General features: G+C 44.5%; 1 protein-coding gene across 1 annotated transcript in view; it reads left to right on the top strand.

Moving 5' to 3' along the window:
• The window catches only part of LOC148397817 (zinc finger SWIM domain-containing protein 6-like), a 48,644-nt gene extending 39,296 nt beyond the window's left edge, over positions 1-9,348 (top strand). The window contains exons 12-15 of the mRNA XM_088375274.1: positions 4,097-4,254; positions 4,436-4,599; positions 4,718-4,799; positions 5,237-9,348. Of these exons, the coding sequence (XP_088231400.1) occupies positions 4,097-4,254; positions 4,436-4,599; positions 4,718-4,799; positions 5,237-6,102 (1,270 nt within the window). The 3' untranslated portion in view covers positions 6,103-9,348. The remainder of the gene's footprint in view (positions 1-4,096; positions 4,255-4,435; positions 4,600-4,717; positions 4,800-5,236) is intronic.
• Positions 9,349-17,573: the final 8,225 nt, after the last annotated feature.

Below are 17,573 nucleotides of genomic sequence, written 5' to 3'. Positions count from 1 at the left end.
CTCGTGCCCATGTGTGTGTGTGTGATCTCTCTATTTTGGGTCTCCCGTGTGTGTGTGTGTGTTTGCGTGCGCGCAGCCGTGTGTGGACAATGTGTGTTAATCAGACTGCGCTGCTGTGTTTTGATGTTGTGACTCACGGGAACTGGATCAGTGGATATTAATTACATTAATGAGAGTGTAATTAGTGTGGCTGTAATGAGGAGAAGGGGGGCACGCACACACACACGCACACACACACACCACAAACACACATTGCTTTGCATGCAAAAGGGCCAGCAGGAACTGGGAAGTGTGGGAAATTACAGTTGGTTGTCTGTCTGCAACGTGAACGATTTGTCGAATGGAGTGCACTGCCTCTCACTCCCCAAACTTTTCCCCGACTCAGCCTCCCTTACTTGTTACGCCTCCGTACACCCCGCTGTGGTGCGAAACGGGCCGATATAGAATAATACGGGCCACTTATGGGTGCTCGTGGGAGCCCGGTGGTGTCTACTCAGCACATAATGAATGTGTGTAATGTAGCGTAGTGTAATATGAGAGCGTATAGCTCAGCGCTCCCACGGGATGGCGGACAGTTAAATATAGGGGAGGAGGTAAAGGAGCCGGGGCTATTTTAATGGCCCCATTATAACATTATCATTGATACATACCGAGAGCGAGCGAGAGAGAGAAAGTGACAGACCTTTTCACATGACATGCTTTTTGTGTTTGACTTCGCAAGGCTGCTTCTGTGCAGCTATTTATTTAATCATGTGTGTAAAGAGAAGTTTTTTTTTCCATGATAATTTAGTAGATTTCATACAAAGTGCAAGTGCACTATAATGAGATGGAAACAGACATTTTTTTCAGCCCTCCAATTTTAGGATTAAAAATATGGTGGTTTTGTATAGTAAGAAAAAAAAATTCTCCTTTTTTTTTGTCGCAAAATAAAAAGCAGTTATAGTACCCAAGGCCTCAACTTGCAAACAATTTCTCTTACTGTAAAGTGGTCCCAATTAGTAAGAAAGGAACATGTTGTTAATTTAAATGAAGAATTTGAGTAAATATTCAGGCGCAAATAAACATTTGCACATGTGCTGCTTCTGTTATGTTACTTTTAATAATCCATATTAAACATAGTCATCCTATGTACATTTTTTACTAAAACATTCTCCAGCCCTTAGCGTGGGCGGAGCTGTCTGATTGGCTCGTGAGGTTAAAATAAAAAAAAGAGCGCAGGAAAAGATGAAGAAGAAGCGCAATCTTGTCGCTCTTGCACATTTTCCTTATCGGCGCTCTTCCGAAGCTGAGTAGCTGAATCCGAAGCGGCCGGTATTATCATATTGAGATTTCCATAGGCGATACGAGACTTGCAATGCTAATGAAGCTAGATCCCCGCTATAATCCACAACCTTTGATCCGCCGCATAATCTTTGCCGACGCAGCACTGTTTATGCTCTCGTTGCGACAATGTTAAAGCAATGACATTGGCTTTAAATTGTGGCAGACGCATCAAAAACATTCTACATCAAGTGTAATGTTTAAAATAGTTCCCTGCATGTGGAGTCCTTAATAAAGTGAACTCTCTGTAACGCTCTGACAAATGACAAGAGATGATAGTCCCAGAGGCGCCCAAACGTGGTTTATGTATGGACGTGGCTCTTGTCAGCGGATGTGCAGCTTAGCTGATGGATGAGCGCTCCAAGAGTGACGAGGGCCGAAGGGTGTTTACAGTCGAGATGAGGAAAGGACTGTAACACAGGGGAGGCTTGGTCGTCATGGTGATGCTGACCAGATATCTCATCTGGGGGCCTTAGGATTGGAGTGAAACCAGGATATGCTTTCTTTTTCCCTCTAGCTTTTTTATACATCTTTGTTACTTTTCTTAAGGTTAGGGTCGGTTTTGGATTCCAGTGGTACAATTTTCTTTCGAAACCTAACATTGGCCTTTCAAGTTTCACTCTTCATCAGTTCACCTATTCGCATTTTTTTCTGTGGTTGATGTTTTTATGCTCTTTCGAATATACTATAAGATGCCACAAGATGGCACCAAAGTCCTGGCCATTAGGAATGTAGTAATTAAAGTCAGGGAAGTCCAATGAAATGGGAAAGACTAAACCTATTTCGGTAAATTGAATGTTTTATCTTTACCCTGCGATTGGCTGCTGGCAAAAGAGAAGGTGTAACCTGCATCCCGCTCATAGTTGGCTCACCCATGACCCAAATGAAGAGAAGCATTACAGAAAGTCGACAGTTGCACAACACACGAAGATGTTTTCGATGCAGCCTACATTCACCATTTTGCATCCCACGGTTGGGGTCCCACTGTACTTGTGCTTGAGTAAATGCTTGCGCAACCGTCGTTTTGGGGATTGGATACGGCACAACAAAAGCCCAGTATGGATTTCCACCCCTAACACGTCGAGCTCCCATCCAGTTGGAGGCCCTCTGGCTCTCTCTGGTGCAAACCAAACAAAGCGTGGAATGTTGATGAGGCCTCCATCATTTTTACCCGGGGCCCTTTTTTTTTTTTTGCTTTGCTTTACCGCACCCCGGGATTCTTCCAGAAGGGCCCCCAATGTGGCGAAGGCTTTTAGTGACTGTTTTTTTGGATAGCGTGAGAGGAAGGAGCCCGGCTGTTACTTGACCATCAAAAAAAGAGAGAAGAAAACCTCACATTTTTCCAGCAAGTGCAAATGTTCACACTGCTGAATGTATCACGACAGGGTTTTTATCACCTCCTGCTGCAGTGTGGATGTTTTGTGGTCATGCAAAAAGTGGAGTCTATTTATCTCACCCATACAACATAATGAAAAATCAACCACAAATATATATGAAATTTTAAAACATAACACTGGAAAATATACAAATGTTCCAAATAGCACAAAGACTTGTCACCACTATCCAAATCCTATTTCTTCAAATTTAGTTCGTATTCAAACCAATGAGAATGAGCAGAACAGAAAGCAGAAGCTTGCTAAAATGAAAGCAGTGCCAACGCTAAGCATTGCTTAAAGGGGCCATATGTTGCATAACAGTGGGGCTGCGTTACATAATCACCACCACCCTGCCGGGTACTTCACCCATGAGGTTGGGTGAAGCTCCACAGCCACTTTCAAGCTCCGTCGTAGCCCGGCCATCGGTGTCTAAAACCGCGAAAGTGTGCTACTTGGGCCCCTTCTACTGGTACACAAAAGAATCATTACCTTTACGTACAATTCAGTTGTATTTAACTTTAAATTAGTTTATCGCATTGCACTTCATTAGGTAGCAAGGTCACAGTAGCATCTATAAGCAACAGGGTTGTTATCGCCTTCTCACTTGAAGGTAATTGCGGTGCAGAAAGTGGAGTGTTTTTGAACATGCCTTCATATCGGACATCATCACGCGCAGTGGAATTGAAAGTTGGCATTTAGCATCGCCTTGCTTTTCACCAGTCTGCTTTGATGTCTTCCAAAAGGGCAGGTCTGTGTATGAGAGTGTGAGCATGCGAGTGTGTGTGCCGGTATTTGTTTGATGTGTGTCCAGGCCCTGTGCGGCTGGAAGGTGAATCCCTTAATTTCCCCGCGGACTCAATTAGCTTTGTGATTGGTGGAGAGGAGGCCAGGTTGCTGCCTTGTGAAGCGGAGGAGACCTTTTGAAAAGGGAACCGTGGCTCAAGACTGAAGCGGAATAGGAGATGAGGTACGGCGGAACGCTCGGCCTGCTCAGTGTTGCCGTGACGATGATGAGGATGATGAGAGGGTGAGGCTCCTCTGTCCGCAGCAGGTGTTGCCGGGCTCCGAGTTGATAAGAAGCAATTAGAGTGGAGGGGAAAAAAGTCAGTGATGCGCACTGGCTAACTGTCCCTTCCAAAGAGTTCGTGCGTCTCATCTTCTGATCCAGACGCTGGCCAGGCTGCATCTAGCAGATGTGCATTATTTTGAATACAGAGCGCTCGAGTCAGAATAGAAACTTGTCTTGCTTCTCTTGTGAGTCTTCGCACTTTGTGGTTCCTGCTGGCTCTGACCGTGTCCTTCTGAGTTCCAGTTCCTGCTGTCTCAAGCATTCATGTCAAAAAAAGTAAGTACACCCCTAGGTGAACATGTTATTGATATTTTGGGATCCCACCATTCAGGTTGCCCGTGTTGGAGTCAACGGCGTCGTCCGGCGACCTGTCGCGGCCTCATCATATTGTGTCGGTGGTGCCCAATCGCTACCCGCGCTGGTTCACCCTCAGCCACATCGAGTCTCAGCAGTGCGAGCTGGCCTCCACCATGCTCACCGCGGCCAAAGGTGCGCACTCCAACACACGCAACCAAAGCTGTACTAGTTTTAGTAAAAAGTATAGGCAAAAGGTATCAAATAGGAAGATGCAAAGTCTGTTACTTTTCAACCATATTTTTAGATATGCAATAAACCAAACATGACAGTTACAAGCAGAAAATAATTAGATTTATTATTTTTGATATTTCAGGTGACAGTCGCAGGCTGGAGACAGTTCTGGAGTCCATCCAGAAAAACATCCACTCGTCGTCTCACATCTTCAAACTGGCGCAGGACGCGTTCAAGATCGCCACTCTGATGGACAGTCTGCCCGACATCACGCTGCTAAAAGTTGCCCTGGAGCTGGGACTGCAGGTAACTGGGGTGCAGAACCGAGTGTGGCTCTGTCCACTTCATCCAACACTAGAGGACCAAAAATGAAACGCTTCTATTGGAGTCTTGTTGCCTTACCGATTGTTTTTGTCCTGATCAGGTGATGAGAATAACGCTGTCCACGTTAAACTGGAGGCGGCGGGAAATGGTGCGCTGGTTAGTCACATGTGCCACTGAAGTTGGTAAGGGAGCTTGCCTTCATTTAAGTTGTACTCAATTTAGGGGCATTTTGTACAAAAAATGAAGGCCAGGCTGACCTTCATTTTTTGTTTTTTCTCAATTTTTTTTTTCTCAATTCAAAGTCGACCAGTCGATGATGTGTTTCATATGTTTTAAGTACAGTACAGGAAGATTTTAGCATTGTGGACTGATTGCACAATCGCAAAGTAGGTTTATTGACATCAACTGGAACAGCATTTAATTGTTCTGCCTGTCAACAAAGTGAAACAATGTCCCATTATTTGTTGTAAATAATTTTTGGACCAAATAGGTAAGATTGGGGACGTTCCTGTCACTGGTTGTGAACCACTGCTGTAGTGGGCCAGGAGCATGGCCTGTAATTTTTGTTCCCAAAATTGACCAACCTGTGTGTGTTTGTGTGTGTGCGTGCTTGTGTCAGGGGTGTACGCGCTGGACAGCATCATGCAGAGCTGGTTCACCCTGTTCACTCCCACCGAGGCCACCAGCATCGTGGCAACCACGGTCATGTCCAACAGCACCATTGTGCGCCTGCACCTGGACTGCCACCAGCAGGAGAACCTGGCGTCGTCGGCGCGCACGCTTGCCCTGCAGTGCGCCATGAAGGACCCGCAGAACTGCGCCCTGTCGGCTCTGACGCTCTGCGAAAAGGACCACATTGCCTTCGAGACAGCCTACCAGATTGTACTGGACGCCGCCGCCACGGGGATGAGCTACACGCAGCTGTTCACTATCGCACGCTACATGGAGCACCGCGGCTACCCCATGCGCGCGTACAAGCTGGCCACGCTGGCCATGGCGCACCTCAACCTCAGCTACAACCAGGACACGCACCCGGCCATCAACGACGTGCTGTGGGCTTGTGCGCTCAGCCACTCGCTGGGCAAGAACGAGTTGGCCGCCGTCATCCCCCTGGTGGTGAAGAGCGTCAAGTGCGCCACCGTGCTCTCAGACATCTTGCGCCGCTGCACGCTGACCACGCCGGGCATGGTGTCGGCGCTGCACAGCCGGCGGAACTCGGGCAAGCTCATGTCGCTGGACAAGGCGCCGCTTAGGCAGCTGCTGGACGCCACCATCGGGGCCTACATCAACACCACGCACTCGCGCCTCACGCACATCAGCCCGCGCCACTACAGCGAGTTCATCGAGTTCCTTGGGAAGGCGCGCGAGACCTTCATGATGGCGCACGACGGACACATCCAATTCACGCAGTTCATAGACAACCTGAAACAGATCTACAAGGGCAAAAAGAAACTCATGATGCTGGTGAGGGAGCGCTTCGGCTGAGCGCCGCTACTTTTTTTACCGACTCGAGTCTGCCTTTTTTTTTTTTTTTTTTTTTTTTTGGAACTTCCGGGAAAAAAAGAGAGAGAACGGACGTGGAAACGAAGCGATGAAGCGGAAAAGGAAAAAAACAAACTCCACAGAGCCACACGCGGTATTATTGTTCTTGCTGTTGATCTCGTTACAAACATTATCGCTATTATTATTATTATTATTATTATTGATAATAATATTATTACTACTACTTGTACAGAAGTGTTTTTTTTTCTTTCACGAGAGGAAATTTGTCACGTGAATGTTGTGGGTCTGCGTGTGTATGAAAGGAGAACAACATTTTGTTTTCAAACATCTTTATCTTTCTCTGTTGCGTTGTACAGGTGCATCTCAATACATCAGGATCTCTGTTGTAATTCAGGATTTGAATTCAATAAGGCAATTCTCGATTCACAGCACGGAGTGAAATCTCGATATAGATCAGGGTTGTCAAACTTGTTTTTGTCATGGGGCACAATTACAGATTCCCCTTGGAGGGCCTTTATGATGGTGAAACCAAATGTTTAATCGTCTCATTATATTTACACAACAAATTGAGGAGTCATTAGTTCTGAAGTCAGAAATAATGTTCGGTAATTGTTTTATTGTTTAAATGACTACAAAAGGGAACAAAAAAAGAACTTGCAAAAGCTTAACATTATTGTTATTGTTTCAAATTATTTTGCCCTGTCTGTCCGTTTTAAAAAAAACAAATACGGCCCGCCAGCACTCAATGTAAGAGCAAGTTTTTGAATTGAACTCCTCAAATGAATGTTTTCAGTGTGTTGAGATGCACCAGTATGTGGCTAAAGGCCTTCTACAGTAGCGCTCGTCATAAAAAAAGCAGAACAAAAACAAAAAAAAACCTGCATCCTCGAAAGAGAAACTAAGGCTTTAAAAACACACAGAGCACCTCCCCTTTGGCCCCCGGGCCCCCCAACAGGGGGCGCCAGGCAGCACTGCACATCTTAAAAAAAGCCGCCATCAGCATTTTTGGAGCACTTGAGCAGCCATTAGTTTTCTCCCAGCGCCAATACGCACGACTGTGCTCTTAGCACCCACCTGTGTAATGTGATGTATGCGGCGATCTGCAGCCGTGGCACATTGGATTTAATCCAACCCGGATTATAAATTAACACTGGGTACACCTGCATAATCCGATATAAGAGCGCTATTGAAATTCCAGACTTTGTTTTATTGCAGCTGCATTCTACTGAGCTGTTTCAATCTTGTCAAATGTGATTGGATGATTCCTATTTTGAGGCCATAGCAGTACTGTTGATTCGACAGTAGAAAATGGCCAAAAAGTCAAATTTCATGAAGGTTAAACATGAAATTCACCTTTTCAGAAAAATCTGCTAAATTGTTTTCAAAAGTTTGTTTTTAGGAAGTTAAGACAAAACAGTGAGCGTCATTTTTCATCCTAAAGAATCTTGTCTTTGATTCTCTTGTGGAAAACAAAATATTTCCATTTTTGTAATATTTGCACAGAGAAACATTGAATGTTCCAGTCAATCCGCACATTTCTTTTATTAATATCACTTTGCTGTCAAATGAAACATGTTTCTCCACTATTTTTAGCCAAAAGAAATTGAATTAACAGCGCACAAGAAATCTGTTTCAAATCAATGAATAGAAATGTTACATAATCTAGGCAAACGATGCCTTAAAACAATTAGTCAATCATAACAGATTTTTAAATCTGTTTAACATACAAAAATGTTTTGACAATGTTCATGAAAAGTGAGCATTAGCATTTTCCTATTGGACTGTGCAGGTGTCCTATTGTCATGCCCAATGATTGGAGCTGTGTTTAACGGGGAGCGACTACCTCATTGATGCAGTGTGGAACCTGCTCCCAGCAGAAACGTGCCGTCACGGACGAGATTTGTCGCACATAATATAACACGGTGTTCATCAGTCGCTCTTATCCCAACCCTCGGATTGGCTACAAGCACGTGCGTCACTCCCCATCTCATTTCTGCCATTTTTTTTTTTCTTTTTTGCCCTCTCCCGTTTCTTTAATAGGCCAGTGTCATTCGGTTCCCTGTGTGTCATTGCAATGAGACTTTCTACTGTTGAGAAGAAAAAACAAAAAAAGTGTGCAAGCGCCACTAATTGTCCACCGGAACGTTCTCAGGGATTTCTTCTTTTCCTCCACATGAAAAAAAAAAAAAGGCGGAACAAAACCAACGACTGACTACAGGACAATGGAAAAAAAAAAAAAAAAAAAAAAAAGACATGAGCGAGCATTTATTGTACTCTGTATATATGCCATAGTATATGTCTGAATATGGAGGAGCTGAAAGTATATGTTAACTAATTTATACAGAGTATTCTATGTAATGTGAAATACTTGAAGCCGCTGTAGTTTGCTCTCTCTCTCTCTCTCTCTCCTGTCTCCTTTTTATTTGTTTTTGGTTTATGTGATGGAAACATATCAGGAGGACAAGACTTCATTCCTGCTGACTAAAGCAAACACACCAGGAAGGGAGGTCAAAAGTACTCACTGGGGGCCAGTAACACATTTTTTGTCGCTTTAATCCACTTTAAATTCATTTCTCATGCAGTAAAATCGACACTAAGTGAGTCTCATATCACGCGCACCCGTCAACTAAGGTCTGACTTTTACTCACCGTCATTTTTGTGTCCTTTGTTTTAAGAGTGTCTCGACAAACAAACCAACAAAAAAAAAAGCAGCCTTTTCTTCTTGCCTTGTCTTAACGCTTTAACGTAACCAAACAGGAGTTCTGTCTAACAACCAAACGCGTTCAAAGGGGTGAGAGGCGGTGGTCCAGCTTTAGTGTCCTTAATTAGTAAGAAAACATAAAAAAAAAAAGAAAGGAAAAAAGTGAATGGCTGTGTTATTAACTCTTCGTCCTGCTTTTGACGACAAAGCAGCTCCTCACATGTGTGTCTGGTGGTTGAGAGAAAAAAGAAAAAGTGCATACGTCGTTGTCCGGTGTCTCGCAACAATTTCCTCTTGAGTCTTTCTAGCTGTTTTTCTTTCTTTGTTTGTGTAGAAAGCTCTCCCCTTTTTTATTTATTACGACGACCCCATGTATACATGCTTATGAAATTCAAATTTGATACGCCGATATCACTTTATTTATGTAACTAAATCACTGTTTTATAATCTTGTTAATGAGTCGATAATTGATTTTTTTTGTTTCTTTTTTTTGTTTTGTTTAAATAAAAGTTAATTTTTGAAATGTTGACGTCTTCTGCTCCACTTCCCTTCGTAATCACCTGACAATGTTTCGTTGAGACCCTACAGCTAGTTAGTCGTAATAATAAAATGTATCTTTTGTCTCTGATAGGTTGTTGTTCCTCAGACGTGGTGGTTTCGGTAATCCAAAACAAAAAAGCAAATGCCCCTTTGAATCGTTTAATTTGTCGTTTGTGGTGATACGAATAATAGTAAAAAAATCTTGTCATCGGGTTGAAATGCCAAAGAAATCGCTAAATCTTAACAATCCCTAGTTTTAATGCCCTGTCAGTTTGGTTTATTTTGGGGGGGGGGGCATGTCATTATAGCATGTATGCAGGCAGATGCCCATCAGAGAAATCAGGTGGGGGTGCACAATGCTGTCATGTGGAAATGTTATCCCTTGCTAGTCCCCCCATTTTGCTTTGTGGTGTCAGCCGGGCTGCAGGATGACTACATTGCTGCACTTTGTTTGCGCTACCTGACTGCGTGTGTGTGCGTGTGTGTGTGTGTGTGTGCGTGTGTGTCAAGGGGTCTTGAGGGAGCGGGTGGGAACAGGTGGTAGCGGCGGCAGACTTACAGGAGCTCCTGACAGCAGCAAGGTCCCCTGACTCACAGCCCCCCCTCATTAAACATTGACACAAAAACACCACAACTGTCTGTGTGAACAGTAATGAAGCGTGTGTGTGTTTGTGTGCGCTTGCACGTTTGTGTAATGTCGTCCACCTGAATATCAAGGAATTCATCAATTTATAAACTAAAGAAACTGCTGTCAGAATCCAAGCTCAGGTGTCCAATTGATATGTGACAGATGCCTGCCTGCCATGCATATGTTTCTCTGTGTTTGCGTGTTTATTAACGTTGTCTAAAGAGGTTTCCACCTGAATACGGAGGAATTTATTAGCTTTAGCATACTAGTAAATCTCTGCTATCATGTGCTATGTCCAATTGTTATGGGACAAGAGTCCAACAGTCGTGTGTGGATGTGCGTGTGCATGTGTGTGTTCGGAATATAGAAGTGTGAACCTGGATAATGAGAAATTCACCAGCTTTAGGAACAGAAGTAACGCTCTGCTGTCAGAGGCCACACTCAGGTGTTCGATAGTTATGCATATGTGTGTGTGTCTGTGTGTGTATGACCTGCATTCAGGTCCCTGCCTCACTAGCAGCTGGTAATGACGTCCCGTGGGTGCAAGCGAGCGCAAGCAGGCCTGTCTGAGAGTATACTTCTAATGACATCGTGATCACACGAGGCTGCTTTTCATGCCCAAAAAAGAAAAAAAAACATAGCATGAATTTGAAAACCCACGGCAACATCTTCCGCCTTCGAGCTACATCAAGGCTGACGTTTACTCACCGGAGCTGTCAGTCTGTCCGCCTTTCAACTTTCACCTCTAAGACAAAGAACATAGTTTGAAGATAGAACAAAAGGCTGTTTAAAAAAAACACATAAGTTGCACTGATTGATGAACAGGAGCATCTATGTCATCATCCTGGTCAGACAGCAGCGATAATCATTTCATGATGATGATCAGGGGTTCATTCAAGTTTCAGGTGTCTTGCCGTGTGTGCAAAGCGAGTATTAAGCAGATGTTCATTTGCCCTTGAAAGTGCACAGAGAACATAGCAATGTACTGAATTGAATTGAACATTTTTTTAATTGGATTTGATTTTTGAATACCCAGCTATACTGTGGTTTTCTAGTGGGTTCATGGAGAGCCTATCCTATCTAATGGAAGGCAGACTACACCCTGAACTGGTCGCCAGTCAGTCACAGGTGATGAGAGCGAGATGGACAACCATTCACCCTCAAATTCACCCTTCAGCAGCTATTGCATTGCAGGTCGTCAAAGGTCAATTTTATTATATGCTTCTGGCTGCACAAAAATAGACGGTGAACCGCAAACGGCCCCCAAGCCATTGCTTTGACACCAGTGCCTGAAGGGATACATTAAAATGGAATTGAACTGAGGACCCAAGTTTGGGCAATCGTAGCAAGGCGTACAGTAAGTGATGTTAACGTATTCTCTTTGAATGACAGACGTTTCATGTGGTTCTTTTGGTGCGTCGCTTCATGTACGTGGGACGCTTCAAGCTCGTTAGCATTACACGGCTAATAGAAAAAAAAAAGGATCACAGGCGCTTGTTCTTCGACACGGTCCCGCAGCAAAGCGGGACTCGTCTTCGTCGTCCTCCAGAAGGCCGCCAGAGTTTGATCTCCTCTCTTCCCCGTCCCCCCCACCCCACCACCTCCATCTGCCCCGAGGCACCTGATTAAATGCTAATTAAATCCGTTAGCGCCGCTATCGCCGCCGTTAACTCCTCTCTCTCGCTCTGTCATGGAGATTAATGCCCCTCGTTCATCACGGACTACCTGCCCGACTCACCAAGACCTCAGCCCCCCAAACCCTGCTCCTCTCTCTCTCCGAGATGGACGAGGGCTTTAAATTTTAATTTGAAAATTGCCCTCAATTACTTGGCCGGCGACCACTTGGCGGGAGGCGGGGTTACGGCAGCAGGTCAGCGGCCATGATGAGCGATAAGGGGACATTAATAAGAGCTGTGCCCGGGTTCATTTAAAAGCGGACAGGCCGCTTTCTCATTATTGAGCTCCCCCCAGCTTTATTTAAAGGACTTTATTTAAGGCCGGCCCGTGAATGTGTCCTGCAGGACAGACGCTTAAAGCGCCTGACAGAGTGGGAAAGTTACGACCATAACTTACACCCTGAGCAGTGAGCGCTCACACATACACGCACACACTGGACCTCTTTTTTTCTTTCTTTTTTTTTTGGGACATTTCGCAGGCCGCTGAACATCTACGAGCCTCGGAGGAGTCCAAAAATGTTTGAACAAAGTTACACACGTCGTTTACTTTTACACCTCCCACAATCTCCGGCCCACAAATGTTTTAGTGGCTCCGATATCTGTAATGATTATAAGCAATTGGAGGATATTGAGCGAGGACGTCAGCGATACTGTCCAACCTGCTTCTTCTTTTGAAAAACTTTCTTTTTTTCCTTCTCCTCCTTCTTGTTCTTCTTCTTGCGAACACACAGCTAAATGAAAAGGGATGAATTATGACGGGAAACCTCTGTGGAGCAGACTGGGGCCGAGCCAACAAACAGTATACACTCCTGTTTAGCCTCCACCCTTGATACACTGGATGAATTACACATAGATTTATGCACCTAAGACCAGCCTGACATCTAAAAAATACTGTCACCTCCTCTCCTGCTCCAAACTTATTTCTTTTTTTTATACCTAGTGTGCGCCGGATGTCCCTGCCGGGGCTTTAAATCTGTCGGCTAGTGTTTAGAATGTCACAATGAGAGCAGAGAAATGGAGGAAAAGCCCACTTGACTCCTCGTTTTTCCCTCTGCAAATACGCTCAGCAGACGTTTAACTCCACGTGTAACATCTAAAATAGATGACAATGACATGGTTAGACTTGTTCTCAGCGGTGTTCCTCGCAAACTTCGGAATCCAAGCTCATTTAGATTCACCTGAAATATTCTCCAAAATACCAATATCCCAAACTTTGGGTGGGTTGTGTAAATTATTTCAGATGATTTTTGCGGACCCCTAATGGCAGCCCTGCAACTAGGGGTTCCGGTGACCCCAGTTTGAGAACCACTGTTCGAGCGTGTTCCGAGTAACATGCACACCACGAGGACGTGGGCCTAAACAGGAGCGCAAGAGATGCGTTTCCATATTCCCCAGCAGACTGCTTGATTAAAAGCCTAAACGAGGAGCAGCGTGACGTCCCGCTCAGTCATCCACGTCCACTTCACTTCCCTCTTTTTCCTCCAGCAACAGCAGCAGCAGCAGCAGCAGGAGGCGCTGAGCTTCCAGCCGACTGGAACAAAGACGGGAAGAGAGCGGAAAAAGAAGGATGGAGCGACAGGAAGGCAAGAGAATGAGAGCATACATCACGGCCCTCGTCGCTGACATTTGTGCTAGCTGCTGAGAGACGCCATGAATTTTAATATGAAGCTGTCGTGAGGAACAAAAAAGAGGCCTTTTCTCCTCTCACTGCAAAACCATTCAAGGCAAGCATCGTTTTAGTGTGTTTACTGTTTGTTATTAATTTACTGTTGTAACTGTCTCTGTTTGTAGGTCTGATTTTCACTTTAATGTGCATGTCTTTGTTTGCAGCTATGGTTGCTCTATACATGAAGTGGAGTTTTGTTAAATATCCACAAAAGTTGCAATGGCCAAACTAAATTGATAGTGCACAAACGGTGCAGCAGCACAAGAGGCAGAAGGATGCAAACGTGGCCACTTCCTTCCTTCCTTTCTTCCTTCCTTCCCCATCTGTAAACACCGTTAGCCCTTCTCAGGCTTTTTCTATATGCGCAACCAATGACAGCCATTATGCACCGCCCCATAACTAAGTTCCTTCTGTAACGATCCGCGGGATTGGTCGGTCACACCATTAGTCTCGCCTCAATTTGCTTCCCTGCCTCCTCACCTTAGCGTTGTGTGTAGTTACAGACACCCCCCACCATCACCACCAACACTAATCCCGACCTTCTTCAGGGAGGGATAAGAGTAATACAACAAGATCCAGTGCTACTAATGAAATCCTATTATTTTCCAGAGCCGGAATGTCAGGAGGGGAGGCAAGAAGAGAGGAATCGTATGAGGTATTGATTGACGAGAGTGGAAGGGATGCCAGGAGGAGGGAAGTTTTTGAATGAGAAAGAGACGCTTAGGAGAAGATGTGGAAGTTGAGTGGGGAGACGAGGTGTTTAAAGATGGCTCGCAGACACTCGGCCATTCACCATCATTCAGCCTCTGAGATTGAATTACGGCTGTTGCCTATTACCACACGGTTGCCATGGGGACCGTGCGACACCTCCGCTAATGGCTGCAGTGTACCACCACATCCAGCAGACGGCACAGTAATGGAAAAAAATGTGTTGCCTTAATGTTTATTTTGTAATTCATACAGACAGCTTTCTAGTGTAGTTGTGGAAGCAAGTTCCTCCTCCTTTATTATTATTTGTTATAATAACAAAAAATGTTGATTGATTGTCTAAGTGACCTAACCTGTGTTAATCAAGTGGGCGTGTTTAATAAAGAGCCTTCCTGCACGCAGCAGCAGTAGTACTAGTAGTTGCAGTGAGTGGTATGTTAACAGAGCTGGGCGTCCTCGAGGCTTTCTTTTATTTATTGTTACCACCGAGTTCGGTGCAATTGCAAGGGTTTTACACAAGGACCTGCTGCTGTATTGCTCCTCTGCCATATGTTCACAGGGGGCAAGCCCATGAAAAGTGAAAATTGGTGAGTACTTGATGCCCATTGAAATGTATTTGCATATGTTTGGTCATGTGATATTCACAAGCTGAGCCTTGAAGGCACCGTGTTGTCATGATCATGTTGATGGGTCACTGGTTTGTCCTCGGAAGGAGAAGCTCATCTGTATGAATCCCCCTTGCCACCAACTATGCTGTTGCACTCTACAATATTGGGCCCTTGTTAAGTAATAGCAAAATCCTCAATGTTACTGCTCAAGGTTTTTTTTTTTTTTTTTTTTTTTTTTTTTTTTGGTTTTTGTTCATTCACCACACTGCAAGGGAGGAGGAGGGAACGATAAGCTGAAGGACACATACTGTGTACCCCCTGCGTATTTGCCATTTGCAAATTCACTCATTTGTGGAATTTTTATTGAGGGGATTTATCATTTGCTATTCACTAAAAAAAATAGTCTATTCGCTGTTTTTATGCTCAGGTCAAAGCTGTGTTGCTATGGCTCTACCTCGTGGCATCTTGGGCCCAAAAAAAGCATATTGATCTCCATTTAGTCGGACCGTATCTTTGTCTAACAGCAAAATAGTGCTTTGGTGCTATCCTGCAGCATCGATAGGCAATTATAAAGCCTGTGGTGTAGGCGTCAACTGCTCATGAGTCATCACTACAGAAAGTTTTCTTTTGAAATGATAACGTTGGACTTTGATGGCTGTGAGCGAGCCAAATGCGTCGATGGGCGGAATAAAAACTATATGCGCAGCAACTCAATCAAACATAAGCAGCTGGCAATCCTTTTTCCATTTTTGAATTGCATCTACATATATTCATGTATAATCGTTTGTCTTATTGAACTTCTTTTCTCCCTCGAGAAATCCAGCATGCACTTAACCAACACACACATACACACAGATCGAGAGATGTGCTATTGAAAGCAGATACATGTCTGCGTGCACAAATTGGAGTTTTGTCAGCAGCGCGGCTCTAATGGATGGCCAGAGAAAGGATGCCACCCACAGCACCATCTGGCTAATGCCCCGTCCTCTGCCTATGAATTTGGCTCAATTGTGCCCAAGAGAGACAAGCCACATGTTCATTATGAAAGCAGCGGGGGGCTTAGAGATCCCCCGAGTGGCGCCGAGCGAGCGAGCGTGTCACAGGACCAAGTGACACACAACACGGCGCTATGGAGGAACGAGGAGACAAAGAAGAAAAATAGACAAGCTCCTTCAGTCAATGAGTTTGTCAGCCAACCTTGACAGACATCCAGCAGGGACGCTTCTCTATTGTTTCAAGTAGATTTTATTTCCCAGCATGCATTGTGGGTCCACATATCGCAATACTGATGCCCCCCTGCCTCCCATAAAAGCAAATTTGGCCTTTTTAGCTGGAAGGAAACTAAGTTATACTCACATATTTTTGGCAAGCAAAGACTGACGTATAATATTAATTACATTACTATAGTTGAACATTTTATGAAATAATTTTATGAAAAATGGTGCGACTTATATTCTGAAAAATACGGTAATTACCTAAATATTCTGGTTGCTTTTGGCTCTTTGCCTAGCATGCATTCCACCACCCTCACTCTATGGTCCCACAGTTCTACTATCCTCTTCAACCCCAAATCCCACACTAGTTCAAGTCGATCTTTTGATCAATTTTCTAACCCAAATGACCGGAATAATGTAAAATAAATGTAAAATTCCCCCCCCATTCATTCAATCATCCCAATATGAACGGTTTAAAAAGTTAACAAACTATTAAATTACGCGTTGCTTTCAGCATTGTTATGTTGATGCCAAAATGCGTAATTGCTGAATAATCGAAGGTTGTCGCTGATTATTTGTGCATATCTAATTTTCGGGATGGTAAATGTCCCCTTTTTTATATTCTGGAGTGTATCCACTTCCACGTTCCCCTTCACTTACCAAAATTATGTGTCCTCTCCTGAAGTGACAACAAATGTTTTGTGTTGGGGGTTTCTCTTGCCACTTGTTGCTTTGACACACACCTACCAGCTTGCAAATGCACTCTTGTGTGGCTGGAGGTTGTTTCAAACACTAGAAAAGGGAAAACCTGTTTCTAGAATAGAAAGTATATTTTTAGTGCAGCTGTGGGCATAGCCTGAGTGACACCAGGACCTGAATTGAAACATGGTTGCCATTTTAAAGTAAAATGCTTACCACATCAGCCAGTGTGCACAAACCCCCATTAGGTATCTTTATCTGTATCTGGACCATCATGAGAGCAGCCTAACAGCATCTGTCAGACCCTGCTTAACCCCACCGGAGCCATAAAAAAGACAGGGCCTCCTCGGTGAAAGAATAGAAGCTGGAGGAACCCGGTGGGACTCATAGGAAGAAGGTATGGAGAGAAATAAAATGTTCCCCCCCATTCCGGCGTGGTGTGTGCCACGCGTAGCCACGCAGGCAGATGGGGGAGGTGCAGGTGGAAATAAAACATGCATGAGTCGCCTGCAGCCCAGGAAAATAATTACTGTCATTTAGCAGACATGTAGAAGAGAGCAGCGCCCCCCTCGTCTGCCCACAGGACGCTCCACGCAGCCTGCATACCGATCAACTGTACAGCCAGGCAGGGACGAACCATGCGTGTGCCCCACTTGTTACCTCCACTGGGGAGATGATGATGTTATATATTATCGGCGCGGCTTTGTCTGTTTGTCAACTCAACCTTATTCTGTTCATGGTTAAGCGGGCTGAAGCCTTGCCAAGGTGACTACTTTGGGCTATGTCCTGGATAGGTCACCTGGAAGTTCCAGGATGGATTCATATCCACAACCAAAAAAACGATATATATAAACATGACTTGAGAGCAGTGGTAATGTTTTAAGGATACACTACTTTCATTTGCCCTCCTCCTGTTTAAAAATAGACTCAATATGTTCAAAGGATAGAGTCCAGTCCTTTTCCTTGGCTGAAATCAGATTCCATGATGTGATCCCTGGATGTTGCCTAACATT

Source organism: Syngnathus floridae, chromosome 5 (genome assembly GCF_059516105.1).
Source record: "Syngnathus floridae isolate MCC-2025c chromosome 5, RoL_Sflo_1.0, whole genome shotgun sequence".
Lineage (NCBI taxonomy): Eukaryota > Metazoa > Chordata > Actinopteri > Syngnathiformes > Syngnathidae > Syngnathus > Syngnathus floridae.
Note: the sequence above shows the minus strand (reverse complement) of the source record. Positions and strands in the feature narration are given on the sequence as shown.